We start from the raw sequence: 26,195 nt of genomic DNA, 5'->3' as shown, positions 1-26,195 counted from the left end.
ACACTCGGGTATTACAAAATAATTCATCTATTTACATCGAGAACGCACGTTGTGAAATACAAAAGTGTCGGTGTGCTCTTACAAGGCAATAATATTTATACAAAAATACGTGTTCCATGTTTTCTATGATCCACTGGTGTCTGTGATTATTCAATATCGACGGTGATCACTCATAAAAATCTCTACTTCAGATGTTCCGAATACGTTGAAACTACAATCATTTGCATTAAGTAAGAGTGAACTCGATCATCTTTTGGAAATTAACGGAACGATTCCTCTTTACATCAACATAAAGAGAAATCAGAATAAATAAAAAGTTTCAGATGAATCGGTTATTCTGCATAGAGCCTGCTATTTGCATAGAATTCTTTCACAATATCTTAAAAATACGGTTTGTTCATTTCTATAAAACTTTCTATAATTTTTCTAAGCAGAGGTGGCCACTATTTCATGAGAATCGAACAGAATTACTATTTGAAATAAATATTTCACGGAAACTATTTCTGTTCATTAAGCAATATTTATTTATTTATTTATTTATGAAACAGGATTTGGATGAAATGGAATTATTTGAAACGCGATAAAATCATTTCGAATAGTATTTCTACGAACTATTTAAATACTATTTCATGTATGATAGTTGATGGCTACAAAATAGTCATTGTTCATAAATATTTCAAATAGTAATTCGAATGTTTTGCCAGCTCTGTTAATTTATCTAAAATCTTTTTAAAAAAAAGGTAAATAAATTAAAAATGTGGAATGATTGTTTTTTTTATAAAACTAACTAATCAGAGTGTAGCTTCAGCCTCAATGTCCTTCTGAGTCCTGATGATTTTCTTAGCTTTCCTGTAAAACAAGAAAATTTTTTGTGAACTCGTGTTTTTTCCAATATCAATTTATTCGCTGAACTGAATCACTCACTTTCCGAAGTCCTCGCCATCCTGAAGTGTCTCCGGTAACGTGCATCCATTAGTTTCTGGCAGTAATAGTACAAGAGCTGCACCCACAAGTGGAAATGTCCCGAAAAAAACGGGTGGCAGCCAAGGAACGAAATTCTGAAGCATGAATGAAAAACGAAATAATCAAGAGACTGAAGTGCAATTGAATTTCTTCAATGAGAACCGACGTCCCAGTTTTTCTCAATTCCAGTAAAAATATTTATCTCACCAGTGAAACTATAAATGGCGCAACCATTGATCCAATTCTGGCGCACATGCTGCTTGTCCCAACTCCGATATTCCTTACGACTGTTGGAAAGAGTTCACCGGAAAACAAATAGACTGTCGTGAACGAGACTGACATGCCAACAATTCCGAAACAAGCGAAAATTAACCTGAGCCATGCTGCATCTAGAAGAAATTGAAGTCGATTAATTTTCGAAGAGTCAGTTGAAAAAATTGCATTCATTCACTATGAATGCATTGAAGGGAATACAAAAAATAAGCTTGTATAACCGGAAATATATGATTTTTGAGATAAAAAACTCAAGAAGATTGACCGATTTTTGTGTATGGACCATGAGCAATGATTATTGTACAGTATATTAGGATATATTTTAAGTGGATTGATTTTTTTACTGATAAAAAGAGAAAACAAAAAGAATTTCGAATGAAACCCTTATGATACTCTACACAATAACTCATTCTTAATTATTCATTACTCCTAAAAACCAGTACAAAACATATGATCCTTACACTGAAACTATATGAGAAATCGTATAGACAAGATAAAAAAATGGAGAAAATCAACCGATTTTGGCGTAAACATATATGAACAATAATTATGGTACAGTATATTATGATATATTTTGAGTAAATTGATTAATGTTTTCATTAATAAAAAGAAACAAAAAGGATTTCGAATAAAATTTTCATGATATTCTGCACAGTAACTCACTTTCAATTATACGTTATTTTTAAAAACAAATGAATGAACAGATGGAAATCAATATCAACAAAATAAGCCCATATAGTACAAAATATATGATTTTTACATAGAAAATGTACGATAAAACATATGGAGAAGATTAAAAAATGAAGAAAATAGATCTATTTTTATGTATAAATCATGAACGAAGATTATCGTACAGTATATCATTAAATATTCACAGAAAGTTGTGTTTTATATTAATGAAAGGTTGAAACAAAAAGGATTTCGAATGAAATGTTCATGATATTCTGCGTGATAACTTGTTCTTAATATTCGTTAGTTCTAGAAACCAGTGAATGACCAAATGGAAAAAAATATAAACAAAATAAGCCCAAATAGTACAAAATATATGATTGTTACAGAGAAAATGTACGATAAAACATATGGGGAAGGCTGAAAAATAAAGAAAATGGATCGATTTTTGTGTATAAACAATGAACGAAGATCATGGCATACTATATTATGAAATATTTCGAGAAAGTTGATATTTTCATTAATAAAAGGTTGAAACAAAAAAGATTTCATATGAAATGTCCATGATATTGAGTGCAATAACTCGTCCTTCATTGTTCATTTACTAGTTCGTTCATCTAGATGTCCAGAATTACCAGATGCACTACCTTTACTGTGTTCTGTCCCCACTCTACCGTAAGCATTAAAAAAACCCAAGAACAATAAATCCACAAGCCATCTCCACTCTGATTCACGTACTAAACATGAAACACTAACGTTAAATTCTGAAAACTTACTCTGTGGCGCTATGATTAAGAGGAGCGCTGCAGTACCAGCAACACCATTACTAACGATAAGAGTTATCTTCCTTCCCAATTTATTCATCGCCCACCATGCAACAAAGTTCCCGGGTATCTGAGTGGCCCCAGAGACAGCGAAATTCAGGAAAATATCGCCACCGACTTGTCCGATGTACTGGGTCATGCCGAACAGTCCCATTCCGCATACGGCCCAGTTGAAGAATATCGCCAAGGATTTTATCCTCATGTTGGGGGTTCTGAAGAGGTCTAGGATCGAGGCCCCGTGATCTGATGCTGTCTTCCTCGAATTCTAATAATGAGAATTAATGAATTAGATCATTCCGACAAAATGAATGAATTACTGGAAAAACAAATGAGACATCACAAGTTTGAAACAAGATTTTTGAGAAAATTTGACACGAAATTGCCTGAATTTCAGGCGCTAATTTTCCTAGTGTCACGGGCGGCGGAACGTGAGAATTTGAGGTGTGGAGTAAATTTTTCTGGAATTACAAGGGTCACGAGGGTCAACCGGGATAGACGGGCGGGATCATCAGGAGTAATACTTTTCACTTATTTTGTTTATTAATTAGTATATCAGACTTTAGAGCTGACATTGCAAACAGGCCTCTTCTTCTCTACTTTCGTGAGATCAATTCATCGAAAATTTTATCTAGATCCAACTCAGTCGATCATTGAAAAAAAAATACAGTTTTGATAAAATTGTAAAACAATTATTTTTCTTTCAATTTTTTGAGAGTATGGAGCGACCAATGAACTCCACTATGGTTTCGCCGCCTCTGCCTAGTGTTCTCAAAAGTAAAATAATACAAGAATGAAATCTTACAGCATGCAGACAATGCTTCCGGACCATGTCGGGAATGTCCTTATCCTCAGTTTTATTGACTCCAGCTGCTTTCCTCAGAATTTTGGAGGCTGCCTGTTGTTTGCCAACAGCCAACAGCCACCTAGGGGACTCCGGCACAACCCACCAATATCCCAGGAGAATAATCGATGGTAGAGTAATAGCTAATTGGAGATGCTGCCAGTGACGAAAGTAGAAGGCTATTCCTGCTAATGACATGTGACCTAAACTATATGGTATCTGATAAAGAACTGTGATTGCAGCTCGCCACTGAGTACCAACCATTTCCATACCTGGAACAAGAACAGTCAGAATAATTTAAATTAATGACATGCATTCGTTACGGGGATGAATGCTACTTTTGAATGGGCACGGAAGGAGTGTGAGGAAATGGATCAAAGATTGGATTGCATCGGGATTATTATATTTGATTGAATACAAATGAGGATTCGAATGGCGTTTTAGACGGAGGAATTATTTGTGAATGAGGGGATTTACTACTTACAAATTACGTAACTAGTGACCATGGTTCCTCCTGTTGCCATGGCCGATAATAATTTCAGAACTAGTAGAGCTGGGAACCAGGGGACTATGGCACACCCGATTCCAGATGCTAACTGGAGGATGACTGAGATCATCAACGGAATTTTACGACCAAATCTACGAAAATATCGTAATTATCAGGCACATGGCATGAAACTTTATTGAATAAGAACAATTTCGTCGACTATTCGCATATTTTTGTATCTTCAAAATTTCGTTTTTTTTTTCAATTTATTTGCTTAAAGTTGCATCGGGAACGAGGCTCTTAGCGACTTTAGTAAAAAAATTGGTACATTTCGTTCACGTTTGGTTTTGGTTAATTATTCATTACATTAGATGATATATTTTCGTTGGGGTGGGTCTCAATTATATAATTAAACAATTAATTCCAAATTTTTGAATTTGATTTCGTCGATTAATCAAATAATCGTTATTCTTACGAAGTTGATTACTGATTCATAAAATATTTAAAAAATTGAAAAATTCGATTACTGATTAATTGAATGAAAATTAAAAAATTTGAAAATACAGTCAACAAATTTTCCATGTAATAAAATAAATTTATGATCTCTGATTTCCACCGGTAATATATTACAAATGTCATTATTTTCATAACTTCAATTACATTATTCTCATGAATAATGTATTACTCGTTGCTCACCTATCGGCCAAACTTCCAAACGTGATATTCCCCAGCAAAATACCAAACATGAGTATTGACTGCAGTATATTGGCATAGTGTGACCTACTGCAGACCAAAGCCCACTGAAACGACATAATTCGCATGACCACATGTAACTAATTAACGTACCAGTGAACAATTAATTACCTGTGATAATTACCTGCGATATTATGGTCTCCGGGAAGATTGTTCTCTCGAAATCCCACTTGTCACACTGCGCTTGAGTACCATTTACATCAACAAGACACTGGTCCTTCGTTAGCGAACGCACTGGACTCGTGCAATTATATCCCTGGTTCAGTGGGGCCATGAATACAATAGCCAGCTGATGCCATGCTACCGGAAATTTAACGAGGGAGATTGCCAGGCAAATGAAAATTTGCCACCTTCCGAGGGCACCCATTGCCTCCTGGATAGCGTCAACTTCCTCGTAATCATTCTGATCCTTTTCTTTGACGACATTCTTACCGTTCACTTCCGCTGTAATGAGAGAAAAAGTGTTATTACTTTCCGCTGGTGCTCGAGGCATTTTCACTTTTGTTTTGTTTGATCCGGGCGATTGGAACTTTTAAATTGTGACTGAATAACGCATGCGCAGGCTTGGGATTTCATAGTAAGGGTCATTGGAATTATCGAGGCAAGGACGAGGAAATGACGTTAAAGGGGTAGTGGAAATGAAAATAATACCGGAAGTGAACAGAAATTTTTTGAATAAAAAATGTTTTTTTTCATTTTCGGAATGAATATCCCGAAATTCCGAATATTAAAATAAATAAATAAATATTTATTTATTTACTAGTTTATTTATAACCATAACATTATTATTTTATAATTATAAATAAATATTGAAATAAATCAATGAATATTTATTTGCAATTATAAAATAATAATGTTATCGTTATAAATAAACTAGTTACTTGGTTTTTAAAATATTTATTTATTTATTTATATATCATCTCAAGAAATTGTTCAATATGACAATACTTTTTTCAATAATAAATATAAAAATTATCTATTGTTAAAAAAATATTCAAATCCAAGAACACAAAAATTTTAAGCCCGAATTCTTCATAAAAATGAAATATTATTACTGAAAATGATAAGAATAAAATTGTTTCACCCGAAAAATGAGTCTATATTTATCCCATGTGGTGGGGTATTATTCACAGATAGTATTCGTATACAAAACGTTTTGTAAATATCCGAAAAATCTAAAAACAACTCCCCACGACCTCTGGCCACCGATAATCTACATTCAGCCCCGGAGTTATCAAATTTGACAGTTGTTTCCATCCAAAAAATTGCCCATTGAAATTTCGTGACATTAGCATCGCCCGAGTTGATCACGATAAACTGACAAAGCGATTTTTCCCGGACATGCTGTCCACCCGGTGCACGTAACATCCTGTCCTACATCCCAAAGTCCACAAGAACTAATTGAACTCACCCGGGGAAAACCACTGGCTCAATGAATTTTCATAAATTCCCAACACTCGTAATTCGATTTGAATGACAAACAGATCAGACTCACGTCGTGTTTTCGGAATTAACGGCGATGTTTCCATGTGAAGTGGCTCGATGTTAACGCAATTCCTGATTAGTCGAGGATTGCGTGCCCCATTGACGTTCACGAGAACTTTTCACTCGGTTTATTTCACTCCCTGAGTTTCGGCGTTCAATGGAGATCGGTTTCGTGAAACTTGCGAGAGACTTTGGTCTCGGAGCACGACTGATTCTTTCGCGGTCCGTCAGACAGTTCAAGGCCTGGCAAGTCTTGTCTATCTATTCAGTGACATTTTCTCAAGGCACATAAACATAGATAAATCGATTGATAAAGAATAAAGGATAAAAGAAAATGATAAGTTCGACATAGATAATTTCTTCAAATCCGAGATTTTTTTTGAATGCAACATTTTCCGGAAGAGATATTTGTCGTGTTGAATCACTTTACGTGTGGACAAAACAGAAAGTTTCCACCGAAACATGATAATTTTCGCTGTAGTAATTGGTCTCGTGAGACAATTATGTCTTTTGGGTAAATACATTCGTTCTGCAGAGAATTATATGAGGCTCCGGTTTTATCGAGTCAATGTTATTGAGTAGTGTATATCTTTGTCCAATAAACTCTTATAATTTCCACGGAACAAATGATAATTTCAAGAGGAAACTACCATTTTATTTTCGAAAACTGTGTTATCGGCAAAACTAAATAATTTTGAGGGAACCATTTTTTTGGGAAAAAAATATTCTTCCTTCGTTAATGTATTCTTTCTACGGTATAAACCTATGGAGTTTTCTCAGATCAAATAATTGTCGTACAATAGATTATATTTTTTTCTGCCAACTGTTGGAATTCTTCTAGGGATGTTCCTGATGATCACGACGAAAATTTAATTTTTTGTGAAAGATATTAAATTTTCTTCTATCAAGTTGGTTAATTTCCCTCGAGTAAATCTGTTTCACTCCGTCAAATATTCTCACTCGGAACATAGTTTTTCCGCGGAGCTAATTTCAGCGAAGCGGTAAAACGGTTTAAGTCGATCTAACACTTAGCTGAGTTTTTCAGGAATATCTCCGAATCTAAGAGAGATAATGAAATTTTTGTCATGACTTTTTTTGTAGAGAGAATTGGGGGCTGCAAAAAAGCTCTTGACAAAAATTTTGCTATCTCCCTTAGATTTGGGGATATTAGTCGATAACTGGCCGATGGTTAAAATAGTTTGGTGATTTTTTCTCTGTGTCCATTACATGATATGAATAATAACTGAAGTAGTTTATTAATTCTCGAGCGAGACATAATGTTTGCTAATTCCCACAAAAGTTTCCTCATGATTAATTTTTCCAGAGAAAAATCCCGAGGAAAATTTGATTGCATCATTCCAGGCGAAACCCAAACAATAAAATGTGTAAAGTGAGTTCAACTGGAGTGATTAACCATCTCCAACTAAAAAACATCAAATAACCGATTTATCAATCTGGCATTCATCTCCTGATTCAGATTTAAGAGAAATAAATCGATAAGTGATCTTTAGCTCGTACAATTCCATCGACACGTGTCTGTTCATTATCGGAATGTTAAACTTCACACGATGACTGAGGGTAGGAGTGCCTCTTACGTCATTGCGACTGGGCATTCTGAGTGGACGGAGCAGTGGGTGTGCGTCGCCAATAGCAACTGGGATTGGCCAGTGGAATGTAACATGCGAATCGGTGGAACGATCGTTTAGACGCCAATGACTCACGGATTTGCGAGAGTGCAAGTGGTTGTGGGGAGAGGGCGCTCAGACCTTGCTTGAAGCTCAGATGACGGCCGTCATTTCGTCATTTTGAAGCGAACTTTAATCGTTGGTCTGATGTTTGGGTTTGTCTAGGGGCTCCACGATGATCTATTCAGATGTGGGGAATATTTGTTGTTTTTTCGGGAGATTTATGAGTTTAAAAGACGTCAGAAGCTGTGATATGATGATATCCGATGATTTTTTTGCATTGAATGAATTCCATTCGATGTTTTTATGATTCATTATCACTTGAATATAGATCGTTGGCTCTAGACAGGGTTTTGCATTTCGCGTACGAAAAAATTTCATTAGCGCATTCTATTCATTTTCGAAATTATTTTCCTCGTTTTTTTCCAGCAGAAATGTTTAATGGAAAATATTTTATGGAAAAAATAGGTAGTGAGAGATCTTTGTGGATCATTTATTCTATTGAGATATTTTCTATAGAAATTCTTCGGTTCAAATTATCAAGTTTTTTTCGTTGGATTTTTTCAATTAGAGAAGATGAAAAATAGAGTGGAAAAATCGTAGAAAATTCGTGTCGGGGAATTTCTATAGAAAATGTTGTGTCGAACGATGAAATTCCACTGATTCTTTTTATCAAATAATGCAATTGGATATGTTCTATTAAAAAAATCGCAATAAATCCACGGAATTCCCAATAGAATTCAAAACTAACAGAATTTTCAATAGAAGTTCAATAAAAATTCACTAGAAATGTTTTTTTAATGATAAGATATATATTTTCACATATTTCTGAAGATTGATGGCATGTAAAAATAAGCAGTGTCATTGTGTTCCTGTTTTTTCTTAAAAATTGAAGAAAAATGCTTCCACTTCGAAGAAAAAACCCATCAAATAACCGCACAGATCCACATTCTTCATTTTCAAAGGTTATTTTCCTAGAAGGCTGCAGGAGTGATGTATCGCCACAAAGTTGCGATATTTGACACACATATTCCACTTGCGCTATAATTCTGTTATTGACAAAGAGCAAATGGGCTCAATGTTTTCCACATTTTTCCCAAAGTATACGTCTGCATACGGCTTGATAATCAGCGTCATGAATAGTTGGATAATACTGTGGCTTTGTTACTCTATTCTGAGATGTGAATGATACGTGTTACTCTCAACAACAACTGGACTGGATTGAAGGTGAGCGACGCCAGTGCGAGATTTATTGAATTATAAAGGACTGCTTGTGGTTGTTAGGATCTTCTCGGGCAGTTGTGATGTGATCTGACGAGGAGAATTTATTAGAAAATTTATTGGTCAAGTTATCAAGGTAAATTTTTTAATTCCAGAATTTCCGTACGGAAATAAATTGATGAAATTTTTATGATATGCACGAAAACATGAAAAAATTGCCCCACATTTTTGCGTCACGTTCATTATTTCAGGGGTTTTTTACGCGGCTGCCCTATTCGGCTCTTGTTTTATTTTCCAGTCATGAATGTTGGAGTCCTGATAAAAAGAATGAATGGCGAATGAATGAGTGGGAAGGCAGCGTTACATTTGCATGAAGAGACATGTTGAGTATATTCTCTGCTTCACCATATAAAATAGTATAGGCTAATCCAAGGGCGATTTCCTTTGACTTCGAATAACTAGAACGATCATAAGGGTCGAGCGGGAGAGACGAGCGGACGGCCTTGAGGGTCAAACGGAAGAGATGAGTGGAGAACAGGAGGGACGAGGAGAACAATCATAAGGGTCAAACGGAAGAAATAAGGATGAGGGTCAAACGGAAGAGTAGGGCAAAACGATCAGAAGGGTCAAGTGGAAGAGACGAGCAGAATATTCATGAGGGTCAATCTTTCAGCTTGTCTCTTGCGTTTGACCCTTATGATCGTTCTGCTCGTAATGAGGTTCTGACACTTATGACAGTTTTAACCCACATGACCCTTCTTGCCGTTCTTGTGGAACCTTCATTTGTCTTCCAATGTTCCAAAATATGGGGTCAATTTTTTGTGGCACTTGGAGTGAGCGTCGAGTATATTCTCTACGTTTCCATATAGGATAGTATAGGCAAATCCAAGGGCGATTTCCTTTGACTTCCGATAACTAGAGTAATTATAAGAGTCAAGCGGGAGAGACGAGCGGACGGCCTTGAGGGTCAAACGGACGAGATGAGTGGAGAACAGGAGGGACGAGGAGAACAATCATAAGGGTCAAACGGAAGAGTAGGGCAAAACGATCATAAGGGTCAAATGGAAGAGACGAGCAGAATATTCATGAGGGTCAATCTTTCAGCTTGTCTCTTCCGTTTGACCCTTATGATTGTTCTGCTCGTAATGAGGTTCTGACACTTATGACAGTTTTGACCCTTCTTGCCGTTCTTGTGGAACCTTCATTTGTCTTCCAATGTTCCAAAATATGGGGTCAATTTTTTGTGGCACTTGGAGTGAGCGTCGAGTATATTCTCTACGTTTCCATATAGGATAGTATAGGCAAATCCAAGGGCGATTTCCTTTGACTTCCGATAACTAGAGTAATTATAAGAGTCAAGCGGGAGAGACGAGCGGGCGGCCTTTAGGGTCAAACGGGAGAGGTGAGTGGAAAACTCATGTGGGTCAAACAGGAGGGACGAGTAGAACAATAATAAGGGTCAAACGGAAGAAATAAGGATGAGGGTCAAACGGAAGAGCAGGCAAAACGGTCATAAGGGTCTTCCGACCCTTATGACTCTTGCCACCATTCTTGTAGCACCTTAATTCGTCTTTCAGCGTTCCGAAATCAGGGAAAATTTTTGAGGCAATTGGTTCAAAAACCCGCAATATTTACATCTTAACACTCATCAAATATTCCAAACACTTCATCAACCGTTGGCGCCAGCATCAAACATGGGTGATTCATATTTACGTCACATGACATCAGTAAAAACGCTTTATCAGTCGTCGAGTTTGACTACTGTCTAGTCAGACCCTAATTAATCTCGTTTTACGAAATTCACGCGAAACCTAAAAACGTTTCCCCTGATAAGTTTTATGATTCATAATCTAGCTCTCATCTGATAACGAAAGGGTATAACTTTTTTATTCTCTTTAGGCATTGTGAAATGAGAGTCCTTGAGACCTAAAAGTGACCTTCGCACTCAAACACCCGAAGCAAAGGTCAGTAAGACCTTCGATGCACTGTTATTATTCGCGAATTTTCTGTTCCTCGAAAGGATATGAGTATGAATAATACACAATAATAATGATTAATGATTTAATGGTTTAGTAATAATAATAAACAATCACGTATAAAAAAATTTAATAGAAAAACCTAACACTTTCTCTAAGAAATTCTGTTAGATTTCTATCTCAATTTTATAAGAATTCTTTTGAAATATTATTATTATTTATTTATTTATTTATTTCTGTATGTAAAATACATAGCCCCATTGCAGGTGGGCAATAATATAAAAACCATGTAAGATATGTACTAGTATAAATGTATTTTTACATTTGGCATTGTAAAATAAAGGAGAATTGATAACTGGCGAAGAATACAACGAAAAGTTAGCGGAGTGAAAGGTGGAGACAGATGCTCTATCATACACAGAAACAGATTTTTTAGGAGAGAGTATTGAGGCACTTAACTTGCCAATATTTCGCCTGGCAGTTAAACAACTCAAAGTAAATTTATAAATGGCTTCAATTTCATGGCGAAGTGGAGAGAACTGTCAAAAAGGACAGAATGCATGCAGTTTTATTAGAATTATATTTTTTAATACGCGATGTAAATTGTATTTTTGCATTTGGCATCATAAAATGAACAGGAATTGATAACTGGTGAAGAATACAACGAAGAGCTAATAGTCTAACATACAAAATAGAGTGAAGAAACTAACAGAAACTAAAAGATTTTTGAGGAGAGAGTATTGAGGCATTTAACTTGTCAACATTTTCCCTGGCAGTTAAACAATTAAAATGAAATTTCTAAATGGCTTTAATTTCAATAAAACTAGTATTGAAAATCATATATTTCCTAGTGAGGGGTTAGCGAAGTGAAAAGAACCGTCAAAAAGGACAGAATGCATGAAGTTTTATTAGAATTTTATTGACGAATTATATTTTTTCATATGTGATGATGAGTTAAATTGATAAAACGTACCATATCCATTGGTTTGAATATTCTTCATATCACCGGGCAGTGCCGACCCCTCACTATTCTCTCTAGTGTTCGGTATTTATCACTCGATGATGCAGTTTTTTTCCTCAATGCCTGCAACATGAATGATTCCTTGTTTAATGGATTTGTTTTTTTATTGTTCAATTGAATCGCGGAAATTCTCACACATTCACTTTTCTTTTTCGCGCCTCGTATTGGGGAGCAAAACAGCCAACGGTCAGCAAACAGATCACTCTGTGCGTAAGATATGTTGTGACAGAATGACTAAGTAATGACGCAGATTGATAACATGTGGTGGGAAATTATGGTTGGTGTTTGTGGTAATCCCTTTCAGGAATATTAAGTCTGCATTCTGCAGTCGCTCGGTGGCGCGTCAAATTACTGGCTTTGCTGTCTTTTATGATAAATAAAACATTTATGAGATATGGAGTGCAGAAGTGGGTTTATTGTCGGTATGAATATGAAAATCCTTGCTTGAGTTGAATCGGTCGTAATGGAGTTAATGAAGATCTTTGAGTCGTATAGGAATTAGGGAGAGTTCAAGGGATTTAGATTTATCTGCGTTGGCAAATTGAGTGAGGAATATTTGAAGAAACTCGTGGATTATCAGTTTTATTCAGGGAAAAATTCCTCCTTAATTGCTCTGTCACATGAATAATTAAAATTGTTATCTCTCTCAAAAATCCGTTTTTTTTTCAATTCCTAAACTTTTTGAAAATTTCTGTTTTAGAAAAAAAAAGATTTTACGGTCGGAGATTTTATAATTATAAATCATTTATAATGAAAATGTAATTGTTTTGAATTGTAATTTTCAAATAATCAATCTTTCTTGAAAAAGTAGACTAATTTTTTCTTTAATATTCTCAAAATTTTGAGAAAATTGTGGATCATCCATTTTATTTAGGAAGAAACTCGTCCTTTTTTTAGTCTTCTGCTTTTAATTGAATAATTGACATTGTTTACATTTTCAGAATTCCAATTCGTTTTTATTTCTAAAAATTTTGAAAATTTCGGGTTTGGAAAAAAAAAATGTCACGGTTAAAGAGTTGATTAATTATAAGTTATTTATTATAAAAAAGTAATGTTCGGAAATTGGAATTGTTCAGTAATGAATGTTCTTTTAAAAAATGGCTTTTCAAATTTATTTTTCCTATTTTCACAATTTTTTCCAGAGAAAAAAAATGGAGAACAAAATTCAGATTTTCAAATTTTCAATTAAAAAAATCGTTGCTAATGTATGAACAACAAATTTTCAGACGAATTTCAGATTAAAAAATGGTTAAAGCACTTGGAAATCGTAAATTGGTTGGGATTAATTCATTATCGGGGTATTAGTGACTGCCGAGGGATTCTCAGCGATAATTGAGGTTTCTCCGAGGTGATATGGGTAATTCACTGCATTTGAGGTGATAAAAGGCTTCTTTTCCCTGAGACTCAATTAATTGAGTTAATTCTCCTCATTATCTATGGAAAATGAGGGCATCTTTTATAATTGATGGGATAAGCAAGTGTTGAATGTCAGATCGCGCGATAACACGATCCTTCATGTGACATTTCCGTTTCAGTTATGTACCATTTTCATAGGGGAGCATGGGGCAAAATGAAACACGGGGCAAAATGAAACAGTGGGAAAATCTCGTCATCTAAAGGAGATAGGACATTTTTGAAGAGGACCTTTTTTGTAGCTTGTAAAATTCTCTACAAAAAAGGTTTTCATGAAAATCCTCCTATCTCCCTTAGATCACAAGATTTTCTTGCTGTTTCATTTTGCCCCGTGTTTCATTTTGCCCCACCGTCCCCTACGCCCACTCAATTTTTCAAGTGAATATGTCAAAAACGGTTGATTTCATCTTGATTCACATTAGTAGAAAAGATCGAAATTTTATACAGTTGAATTGCATTGATTTTCAATTGAAATAAATTAATTTTCTTAAAGTTTACCATTTTCGTAGTGTTTTCCATAAAATTTTAAATTTTCAATAACAAAATGATTTAAAAAATTCCTCGAAAATGTCGAAACAAGGAATTGAATAAAAACAACTGGGAAATTGCTCTCGTATTGCATATAATATTTATTTTTGCGAATACATTAGTAATATGCGTGCAAATGCGTGCCCTTCGATGAAATGTTAATAGAAAAATTTTAGAAAGAAAATTTAAAAATATAATCGATGAATTAAAATTTAATTAATGGCGATTGGTAGGGCTCAACATTAAAAAAAAGATACAATTCCATTTAGTGGAATTGAATCTTTTTTTGAAAATCCAAAACTTAAATTTGAACGTTTACAAAGTTTTCATTAGAAAGCAAAAAATTAAAATTCTCTTGAAAAATGTATTCAATTCCCGGAATGACTCTCAGGTCATTCCACCGAACGATACCAGCCCGAATAAAAGTCCGCTGCGGTCAATTTTATCGTGCCTAAAAATACAGCACTTCCCCAAAATCAACGGCTGTATTTAATTGACAGGTTCATCGATTCCCAAAGTCTGTCTGCATTGATAATTAATACATGTTGTCCGTGACCACCGGAATACGATTACCATGTTAAGATAGTGGTGTAAAATTTTCCAAAATTAATCAGTCCGCTCCGATAAATCTTCCACTGCGCCAATTGGGGAGAATTGATAGATAGAGTCGATGCTAACCCCACTGACTTACATATCGAGTCATTCGAGTGGGAGATACAACAAATAGAAGCTAATTACAGTAATTTCCCTCGTTTCACCATCGCTAGAGGGGAAAAAAGTCGATAACTATTGTATAATTTTTTCAGAATTCAATGAATCCCCGGAGAAATCTCAAAGGCCAGGTTTAATGACTGATAATGCCGCATGAATAATTGCGCTGAATGTGTCGAAATATCGGGTGGAATCGTAAGAATGGGACGAAAATATTCCAGCGATGGTGGGAAGTGAGGGAAAGGTCTGCGGACTAAACTGGGATGAATTTAATGATCTCGCACGAGCGAGTGGACTGTCATTACTTCCATCGCAAATTACTGTTATCAATGGCGCCGACTAATTGCGTGTGTGTCCATACGTGTGATTGTGGCGGGACCTGCGATGCACGTGGGTCCATGGAGGAGACGTGGGCTTTTTGCGCTGTTGGAAATTTATCGGGGGTGGATTGACAAAGTTTATTCAGGTGTACATATTAAATATATGAATGAGAGGAAGGCGAAATGTGTGAGATATACACACCCAGAAGAACACTTTATCTAAATTAAAATTTTATTCAACCACACATTTGATTTTTAATTGTTTTTAATTGATTTATTAAAATGGAGTGATTGAAAATATAAATTTAAAAAAAAAGAATATTTTTTTTTAATGTAATTAAATTTGATAAATTTAATATTTAAATTTAAAACATTTATAATAATAATAATAATATTATTATTATTATAATTACTATTATAAATATCAATTTATTAATTTATTAATTTATTTAATTTGTAATAGAAATTTTTAAAAATTTAAAATAATTTAAAAGATACCCAATGTCAAGAATGTAATGTAAAATATCAGTGACATTAGAAAAAAATTATTTTTTCAATTTTTTTTCTTCCCATTCAATTGAAAAAATTTAATAAATTAATAATTCTGATAATTTGTCCAATAATTTTCAACTAAATAATGATTTGCGTTATGTTAAAATGACCAGTTGAATGCAATTAGTCGGTAAATATTTCCGAATGCATTCAAATATCTGGAAATTCACGCATTTTGCGCTTCGCAAAATGGAGTTGTGTAAAATGTCGAAAAATTCGCTTCTCCCATTGAAATTCCCTCCTTCATTTCACCACTGCGAAACTATTTGTCTGGCTATTTCTGAGGCGCGTTTGCATCCCTGGAGCTTGGGATGTAGGAGATGTCGAATGTACTATTTATAGCTCATCTCCGACGATTATCCATTCACGCGGCAGATTGGTCGTTATTGAATAGTTAATCGTATTTCATCTCCTGTGACGGTGTGACTCGTACTCCCGTTTGATTAATATTTGTGGAATTGAGTGGGAGGTGCATCGTGGATTTAGTCGGGTAGGTTAGGCACTCGAAGCAAAGGGGAAGTTCGCGCTCAAAAATTTTAGATTAACAATTTTTTTTTAAGTAATTTTTTTTCGATTAAAACAAAAACCGAATCATCTTCTCGTTCTTCGTGAAAATGGATTTTTCAATTCTCCACATCATTCTATTCCATTCTATTCTATTCTCTCCATCAACTCTCACTCCGGCTCAATTAACAAAATTTTCTTTAAAAAAAAAGAAAAAAAAATTACTGAATTTTTTTTTTTCGTCGAAAATAAACGCATCATCTTCCTGCTCTTCTTGAAAATAATTCTTCCGATTTTTCACGTTATGTAGTAAAATTTTCCTCCATTCCGGCTGATTTAAATCGACAGAAAACGACCACACGATGACGTGTTGTAACGACAACAGCTGATAAGCCCGACTCGCGTCTCGACTTTCCTCCACTCCACCCCGACAAATTCTTGGCAATTAAAAAATACTCGAGCAGTCGAATACCCACATTTTTCATTCATATTCAATAGTCGTGATTGATCCGGTTGTCGGAGAGAATGCCGTTGAGAACGAGATCGCCGAATGGATGATGAAAAAAATTGTGGAAGTGCGTGCAGGACTTGTTTTACAATATTTGCTTGATAAGAAGCTACTCACTACTAAGCCGGCAGTTAAAATTGACCGCACATGTATTTATATTGCCGTTACATGATTTAGCGATATCGAGTGACTCTTCGAACCTCCCGCACGTGCGGCGAAATCCTTATCTTGACATGTGTCGATCGTTCCGCTAATCGAATGTCAAATTTGCACACAATTTTTTTCAAGTCCGGGAAAAGTAGGTGTCTTGTTCTGGTGAGCCGAAAATTTGGAAATGTCTTTGACAGTTTATAAAATTTTGAATTTTGAAATTCTCGCGAAATCTCACGATTTATTGATGTTTTAATGCATTAATTTTTCGTCAATTAAACGAAATTTCAAATTCTTTCAAGGAAATTTTGGCTTTTGAATGCAGAACACTTGAGTTTTTAGATTAAATAAATTCTCGTTCTCGAATTGATGATTTTTCTCTCCAAATATCTCCACAATTTATAATTCCATCTTAATTCACAGCTTCTTTGTACTTAAAAATACATCACCTAATGCCTAGTCTCAATTAATATCGAATTAATTTTCAGTTAATCCTAAACTTACAATTTTCAATTCCTATTATTTTAAATTAATAAGAAATTTCCTTAAAATTTCATATAAAATTTCAATTAATTCTGAACCCTTTTAAATGTTTTCATTTTAAAAACGTAAATAGTTATACTTTCAGCGCAATTCCCACATGAAATAAAATTAATCATAACTGTCTTTGAGAATTTATTCAATTTTCGACATTTTCCTCCTAAAATTGAGTAAATAATTTGTTATCCTAAGAACAATGCCCACTAAAACCGTGAAATAGAATTTCTATTCCCTCCATTGACCACTCAACCCTAACTCCGGCTCAATTAACAAAATTCCCAAAAAAAAATGAACTAAAAATATTTTTTCATCAAAAACAAATCCCAAATCATCTTCTTGTTCTGAGGAAGAACAAGTTCGCAAGTTCTGCAATAAATGAAAATGCATTCTCTCCATTGACACATATTCAAGAGCTTGCAGGTATCAACGGTGAATATTGACATGCGCATCAAATATTTCGGAATTGCCCGGACAATGTCCCTCCCGTCGTCGATCGTCAACCGCAAGTCGATAATATTCCTCGGTGTATTCGAATTTCAATAATGCAGTGGCCGATGTCTCGTCAATACACAATCGACAATCAAGGTTCTGCCCGTGACACAGAGATACGTATGTGTGTTACGTACTCGGTAAGGGTGACTGGCGTAACAAGTGTCTCGACATGTGCACCGAGAGGAATGCTAAATTATGGATACGAGTGTTTATATTTCTGCTAATAGCTTTTAATTACTTGTCAAGTACTATTGAGACTAGAGAAGTGTGCAGCAGTGATTGATTATTCATGGGGAATTTTTGTTCGTCAAGAACATTAACATTCTAATTGCTGGAGAAATTTTAGAAATCATTTTTTCAGCAAATAGAATTAATTGCGTTTACATGGAAATTTTAGTTGCATTTATATTCAATTTTTAATACATTTATTTATTTGTCTGTTTATTTATTTATTTATTTATTCATCTATTTATTTATTTATTCATTTATTTATTTAATAAAAATAGTTGGAGGATAATTTTGTTGCATTCATGCCCACTTTCAATAACATCTTTGTTCACTTCTAAAAATAATGAACGATTTTCTTTAATGGTTTTTTAAATAATTCCATCAGAACTAATGGATTTTAATTATTTTTTATGGTCTGTTTTGACTAGAGATGTATGAATCAGCGATTAATTATTCACAGGAAGTTTTTGTCCCAGAGAACTGTAAAACATTGTGAGTCATTGCTGGGGTATCAGGAATTGAAATTTTAGAAATCACTTTTTCAATTAAAAAAATTAATTGCATTTACATAGAAGTTTTAGTCGTTATGCATTTATATCCTATTTCAATTGCATGTATATTTCCTTCTAAAAATAACGCACGATTCATTGGTTTTTTTTTTAATAATTCCACCAGTGCGACGTCAATTGCAAAATTAGTATTATAAAGTGCGAACTGGATTAATAATTCAAAAAAAAATTGTCTGTTTCTCAAGTATATCTCGTTGTTTCATCATTCAGTCTATCAATGATGCATGAACATTCATGCTCAACAAATGAGAATAATAATACCCTGGAAATTAAAAAAGAAAAAAAAATCTCTGTTGTGTTTTTCCCACATATTTTCAAAATTTACATACCACGAGAGAAAACAAATGTACAAACATGTGGCGCTGAAGACACGTGCACGGCTACACTTTCGGTGTTAATGGTGCCAAGAAAATGTGATGGCCTACCATTGACCCAGCAAGTCAACCTTAGAGATGTTGGAATTATCATGAATTAGAATTTATCCCGGTTGTTATTGTTTTTCCATTAACATTCGTGTGAGAAAGTCTCGAAAATTGAATTGTAGTAATTTGTATATTTTTCTGGCGTTAAAATCGCGTAGAAGATTTTATTAGCCAAATTTTTCGGAATTTGAATTTGATTTTCGTTTTTAAATAATTGAAGTATTGTTAATTTTTTGCATGAATAATAATTCTTTTCAGACTGGAAATTATTTAAAATATATGTAGATATAAATTACACCTCAAAAAGAGACTCTAAGATTATTAACAATTTTTCAATTAAAATAAATAATTAAATCCGTTAATTGAAAAAAATATGTAATAGCAAGATTTAAAAAAATGTCAATTTATTTTTATGAATAATAATTTTTTTAGGATAGAAATAATTCAACATCTTTCTAGAAAAAAAATACACCTCAATAAGAATATTCTTAAGATTATTAACAATTTCCATAATTTATTTAATAAAGAAATTTTGGAAAAAAATCAGAAAAAAAAATATTTTAGGTGAAAATTCTCATCAACATACGAAAAATCAACAACTCAAAAAAATCCTGAAGTAAAAAAAATTGATCCCTTGACCACCTCGAGGGCGAAATCATCTCGCCTTCAGATAACTGCGACGCAGTGGCCAAAAATTTACGAGAAAACCCGGGATTTCCTACAACTCCCCAATATAAACTCACTTGAGCGCCAGACAATCGGGTTTTATTACTCAAATTTAAAAAATATTTCAAAAATTGGAAACATTTGTATAGTAAAGAGATTAAAAAATTGTTAATTTATTTTTATGAATAATAATTGTTTCACTCTAGAATTCAAATATTTCCGAAAAAACACCGCAACAGCAATACTTCCAAGATTATTCACAAGTTTCATATTTTATTTAATAAAAAAATGTGAAAAAAAATTCACATAAAAAGATAATTGTAAATGAGAAGTCCTAATAAAATGCAAAAGTCGACAACTAAAAAAATTCCTCAAAAAAAAATTCCTTAACCACCCCGAGGGCAAAATCATCTCGCCCTCAGACAACTGCGCTGCAGTGTCCAAAAATTAACGAGAAATCCCGGGATTTCCGACACCTATCCAATGGAAAATCACTTGAGCGCCCGAGAATTCGAGTTTGGCACCTTTCCCCGAAGAATATACCCGAGCATTTTGTCTAATAATAACAAAAACATTTCCCCACTCTCATCAATCGCCACAACACCCATTTCTCCTCTCCCTGCCATCAGATATCGGCTGAAAATGCGTTTCGAACAGCTCTACTCACTCTATTGATTTCCCGATCGATCCGGAAGTGCAACGACCGCTGTTTATCCTTCCGGAAGCGCTCCACTGGCGCCTCAACCGTTCAATTTCGAATATCAACAGTCACCGGTGTTTATTTATCTCCACCCTCGCCCAACCAAACGTCAACCAACTCTCCAGGTCCAAAAATATATTTAATTCTGCGACACGCCAGTTCCAAGATTTGCGTCAAGTTCACTGTTATTAAATTTATAAATATATTCCACCCACTTATCGAACGTCACGACTTTTTAAATTCTGCTGGCGAATATTTTTTTCTCTCTCGGGCGGAAAGTGTGGCACATCAATCCGGGTATTAAATGGGTGTTGCGAGGTTACTGTTGCACGCTACAAACTGAAACTCGCGTTGTAAGTTAGTTGGGCATAAACTCGGTCTTTGTAATGCGCTCTCTGAGCGAGCGCCACGCGTTAAAGAGGAGTAGAGGAGGGCCACGGTGGTGGTGGTCGACACCCGAAGAGAGGAGGATTTTTACGCAACGGTGGTGGATAATGAAACGTCACAAAAAATTGAGATTACGATTGTAACGCGCTGGTGATATGTGCGAGTTATCAACATTCGAGGATTTATTTTTATGGGTTGGGGGCTATTTGAATGTTTTTGTAGTATTAATGATGATGTTGTCATTGGATTTAGGGACCGCATGGAAAGCCTTTCCATTTATTTATTTGAAATAGTACTTGGTCAATTTTTTTTGAACAATTTTGCCAGCATGTGGAGTTGAGAATAAAATCTTTTATTTATTCATTTTTATCTATTTTGTCAAGTTAAAAGAGAGCTTTTATTTCGGGACGCGTTTGCCTCTGGGTTTCCGGAAATTTTGTAATGATTTTCGTATTTAAAGAATTCTATTTTCTATTTTGAATTTGACAAAATGAAGTTTATTTTTTAAAGAAAATTTGTAAAATAATTATTAAATTGCGTTGTTTTAAAATTACGATATTTTTCTATAAATAGTTTAGAATAATTTGAAAAACGGAGGAGCAGGATTTTTACGCAACGGTGACGGATAAGGAAATATCACAAAAAATTGAGATTACGAGTATAACTCGCTGGTGATTAGTACGAGTTATCAACATTCGAGGATTTACTTTTATGTATCAAGGGTTCTTTGAATGTTTTTATAGTATTACGGATGATGTTGACGAGGCATTTAAGAGGATTGTCTTTAAAAAATTATCATCTCCTAGGACTGACCGAAACGCCTTTCCATTTATTTATTTAAAAATGTTCTTCGTCAATTTTTTCTGTAGAAATGCACTCCAACATGTGGAGTTGAACATGAGAGCTTTCATTCGGCCCCATTTGCCTCTGAGTTTCTGAACATTTTACAATGATTGCACCATTCAAACTTTGAACTTATGAGTTTAACTTTCTATTTTGAAATCATTGAGAAACATTTAAGGTATCTAAAAAAATTAGAAAAAATCCGACGTCGGTGGCCGAGTGGGCTCGACGTAAGCCTAGCGTGAGAAAGGTTACTAGTTCGATCCCAAGTGGAACCGAATTTTTCAACGTGAGGCTCCGGCGAGCGGGAGGTTGCTAATAGAGTAACCGCCTGTACCGGCATGGATTTCCTGTGGTTTCCTATGCTACTCCTGTGTTCTATAGAAGGACGAATGCGGTACAGTGAAAAATCCACAGCCGCATGCATAGGGTTGAATGGAATGCCGAATGGAACCCGAAAGGTACTCGAAGGCCGTAAAAAATGGCACAGTGATTTGTTAAGAAAAGTTTATAAAAAGACAAAAAATACAATTTTTGAATTATCACATCTTTCGAAATCGTAAAATTGCTTTTATTTTCAGGATTTCACCAGAATTAATTTTACAAAAAAGTCATAAATCAAAAAAGTCATGCTTTTAATAATTATAATAATAATTAAAATAATTTTTATTATTTATTCACGTCGAATGCCTTTCACGAATGACTCCCCCATTTCACTCAATCGAAATAAATATTACCACCTAATTAATTACTCCAAAATTCAATCAAAATAATCTCCCAAGTCACGAGAAACGGCAAGACTAAAGAAGCATTTAATATTCCGTCCATTGTTGCCATAAATTCTTCTCCCTAGAGTCCGTGACATCATTGTATATAAACGATAGATATAAACAGCGTCTGAGAGGCGACATATGCCAAATAATAAAATGTCAGTCTATAATCTAATTTATTTGATTGATCTCTAACAACTTCTGACATCAAATTATTAGAAAAAACGGAGGTACAATGAGCCTCATCAAACACTCCATAACTCAGTTGTCAAATTAAATCCTGAAAAAATACCTGCCAAAAAAAGTGGGAAAAATACTTGAAAAAACGAGTGGCAAATTGCTCTTACATTGCATATAGTATAGTTATTTTTATTAATAAATTACCAATAGGCTTCCGAATGATTATGTTGCACATCATTTCCTTCTATCATGTATAATTCATTGTTCATTTCACTTTATTAAATTGAATAAGATTTTTGTCAACTAATTTTGTCAGATTTTCAACTTAGTTGAATGTTATCATCATCATTATTCTTATTATCCCTTTCTTCTATACAACCGATTGTTTTTTTTACGGTTCTATCTCTCCCCTCAGCCCTTCGATAAAATGTTAATAGAAAAATTTTATTCATGCATACTTGAATGAATTTGAAACATCACATTTGAAGAAACCATCAGAAAACTCGCTTTCAAGGAAATTCATGAAAAATTAGAAATTTTCAACAATCACCATAAAAATCAAATCAACCAATATAGCTATCGTAATCATCTTCTAACTTCGACTTAATGGCATTAAAACAAACATTTTAAGCTATGATGAAATTCATTTGAAGCATGACATTCAAAGATATCCCCGGAATTCTCATTTTCAAAAAATACAAAATTTTTGAAAATTTTCAAATAAACAAAAATAACAATTATTGCTATCGCCATCATCTTCAAACTCAGTCAAAAGGACATCCGAACAAATTTTTTAAGCCATCATTCACTCAATTCAGAACATTTTTTTATCTACCATGGGACAACCGATTTTCGAAAAAATTCGAAAATTAAAAAAACTAATCGCTGAATTAAAATTTAATTAAAGGTGATTGATAGGGCTCAACAATACCTACATTTGAACGTGACGAGGTTTAAAAGTCGATTACAGAGCTTCCATTCGGAAGCAAAAAATGGGAAAATATCCCATGCCGATCTCGATTTATTGAGCATCAACCGCTCTAGTCTACCCCAACCAGTGAAATTCTGCCTGAACGATCGTGTCGTCAGCAGACTTTTATCCCTAGACATTCTTACGACTTAGACGTCTTCGTCACAAATAGACTGGAAATAATAACAAATACAAAAATAAACCGTTGCGAAAATGCCAACGGTTAACATTCCGCGAACATGAAAGAGGAGAAACCCCCCAAGAATTTCTTGCCTAACAAATAAAGTATCTCTCAATCCTGTCAACAAGCTGTTTCATGATCTACAGTTAAATACTTTGCTCCCGTATTTATCCGCATTCAAACGCCGATTTCCCTTCGATTTCTTAAAAAAAAATTAACTCTTCAGAATCTCAAATTCCGCGAAATCTTCCGTTCCGCAATCATCAGAGGTCAACATTGGATGACCCCCACCGAGTGACTGAATAAAAGCTGTATCGATCAACTTATTTGAACGGCTAAAGTCATTACGAATGAGAACAGAGGAAAATAAATAACAATGAATTTAAATCGGAGTTGCCTGTCAATGGTATAAACTTTCGTAAATAAAGTGATATGTTACCACGAAGGACGCTGAGACACCTTGTAAATTGATATGCAATCGGGATTGTCCGTAGATACAATGAGCGTGCATTCGTATTAATCATATTAATTAATCATTTCAATTAATGACGAATGCACCAGTAGGATAAACACTTCTGCAGAGTCGTTTTGAGTTGACTCCATTTTGCTCACTTAACCTCGAGCTAATGAAATTGTTGGGGTATTTTTTTACTCCTCTCAATTATTTATTCCGTTTTCCTCCTTTCAATAAACAAGTTCTGAGAATCTTGCTGTGACATAAACAGATAGTCCTCGATATTACGTGACAGACATGAATTTTACTGCACACGTTCGTCAAAGTTGGGAAGGGAATGTGGAAAGGCGCCCCGAAGGACTCACTTAGCGTGAATCGGTGTAAAATGCATGGTGAGTGGTGGGTATTTGCTATCCAAGGTAGACACGTAGGAATCGATTTATGAAATTGCGATGGCGATGTATTATGTATAATATAGGTTTTCAAATATTTCACGGAGAAGAAGTGTTCATTTTCAAGGAATTAGCCTTACGCCGCGAAAAAAATCATAATTCTTGAAAAAAATGCGGCAAAAAAATTCTGAAATGCCATGTTACGTATAGGTGATTTAATTGATAAATAAGTCCAGATGAGTAAACAAAAAAATTATATTCAGAACTGTTTATTCCTGCGCAGGGAAAAAATCCTAATTCTTAAAAAAAAATTGTGAGAGAAAAAAGTACTGAAATGCGGTTTTGGATAAGGAAATTCTATTGGATTTCTGCACGGAGAGAAATATTCAGTAAATTTACGGAACTCTCACTTCACTCACCGATTACGGAATCGACTCAGAAAATTTAAGAGATTCAGATCACAATTACGGAACGCTCCGGAAAAATTCTGTGACAGTTCCGTAAAATTTCCTACAACCACAGTTGGCTCCGGAATTACGGAAAAGATACGTAATTTTAATTGAATAATTCTCTCCGTGTGTTGAACTTTCTATTAGTTTTTGGCTGTTCAATAGAAAATATTCAATAGAATTCGATTTTTCTACATAACTTATTCTGTTAAGATATTTTCTGTAGAATTTCCTCGGCTCAAATTTCTCAATTTTGTTGTTCCATTTTCTTAATGAGGAGAAAAGAAAAATAAAATGAAAAAAACTTAAACTGTAAACTCCAGTATTCGGAGAGAAGTTTGTATCCCAAATGTTAAAGAACACGACCGGAACGCCGCCATTTTGCTTAAGAACCTCCCTCTGCCGCAGAAGCCTTCAAAGATGGTGGCGCTCCCACCTCGCATTTTTAAACAGTTCTTAACACTATTTATCCTATTTGTATTATCCTTGATTCATGTCATCCGTTTTTTATGAAATGAACAATTTTGTTGAGCCACTTATCGGATTTTTCCATCCCCTTTTGCATGAGAATTCGTGGCGCAAAGAATTAATACTGAGAGACTAGTGAATTCAGTAGAAGAAGATTACGAAAAAGACTACGGACAGAAAAAAAATGATTTAATTTGAATTCACGTGCCGTTGGCACATGATCAAATGAGTACATCACGATTATCAAAATATTTACAGATCACTAACCTGATAAACCTCAGGACACTCAATGGATCTCAGCTGAGTGGATAAATCTGCATTACTCAGATAAAAAATGTAACGACCAGAGATTCACTTCACCATTTCCCAATAAGCGAACTCCCATTTTCCTCCGTGGGGAGCTTTCTACCCGAGTAGAATATTCCTTCAGAAATTACGACACCACAGTATTCCCGGGAGGTTCTTGAAGCTGTTTACAGATTGCATTCCAGATTGTTTCCTGATTCCCTATTCGCAAAAGAGTAGAACAACCGAGTGAGGATGTAAAATGGAATTTCAGGAGAGACTGACGTATTTTATTTTCCAAATAATATTTTATAA

The 26,195-nt window shown here is 34.5% G+C and overlaps 1 protein-coding gene across 2 annotated transcripts; it reads right to left on the bottom strand.

Annotated features, from left to right (window-relative positions):
* Positions 1–9: 9 nt before the first annotated feature.
* Positions 10–20,899, bottom strand: LOC107035628 (organic cation transporter protein). 2 transcript variants are annotated; one of them, XM_015253131.1, is made up of 10 exons: positions 20,469–20,899; positions 12,151–12,261; positions 4,935–5,254; positions 4,754–4,857; positions 4,055–4,209; positions 3,532–3,842; positions 2,682–2,994; positions 1,171–1,352; positions 925–1,058; positions 10–849 (listed from the first exon to the last, which is right to left on the bottom strand). In XM_015253131.1, exons 2-10 carry the CDS (start codon positions 12,176–12,178, stop codon positions 792–794), a joined length of 1,605 nt encoding a protein of 534 aa, XP_015108617.1. In that variant the 5' UTR covers positions 12,179–12,261; positions 20,469–20,899; the 3' UTR covers positions 10–791. The 2 variants fall into 2 exon arrangements, with proteins under 2 accessions (XP_015108617.1, XP_015108616.1); XM_015253130.2 differs by lacking the exons at positions 12,151–12,261; positions 20,469–20,899 and adding an exon at positions 6,306–6,521.
* Between the last annotated feature and the right edge of the window lie 5,296 nt (positions 20,900–26,195).

Source organism: Diachasma alloeum, unplaced genomic scaffold, assembly GCF_001412515.2.
Source record: "Diachasma alloeum isolate Michigan unplaced genomic scaffold, Dall2.0 Dall_scaffold_00199, whole genome shotgun sequence".
Lineage (NCBI taxonomy): Eukaryota > Metazoa > Arthropoda > Insecta > Hymenoptera > Braconidae > Diachasma > Diachasma alloeum.
Note: the sequence above shows the minus strand (reverse complement) of the source record. Positions and strands in the feature narration are given on the sequence as shown.

What these genes read in the sequence shown, in the direction of transcription:
- LOC107035628 (XM_015253130.2), bottom strand. Translation starts at nt 6,339, where the DNA reads ATGGAAACATCGCCGTTAATTCCGAAAACACGAC. An exon ending in TTTGGAAGTTTGGCCGATAG is followed by an intron (nt 4,210 to 4,753) that starts GTGAGCAACGAG and finishes ATATTTTCGTAG; the next exon opens with ATTTGGTCGTAAAATTCCGT. An exon ending in GGAAGCATTGTCTGCATGCT is followed by an intron (nt 2,995 to 3,531) that starts GTAAGATTTCAT and finishes TCTCATTATTAG; the next exon opens with AATTCGAGGAAGACAGCATC.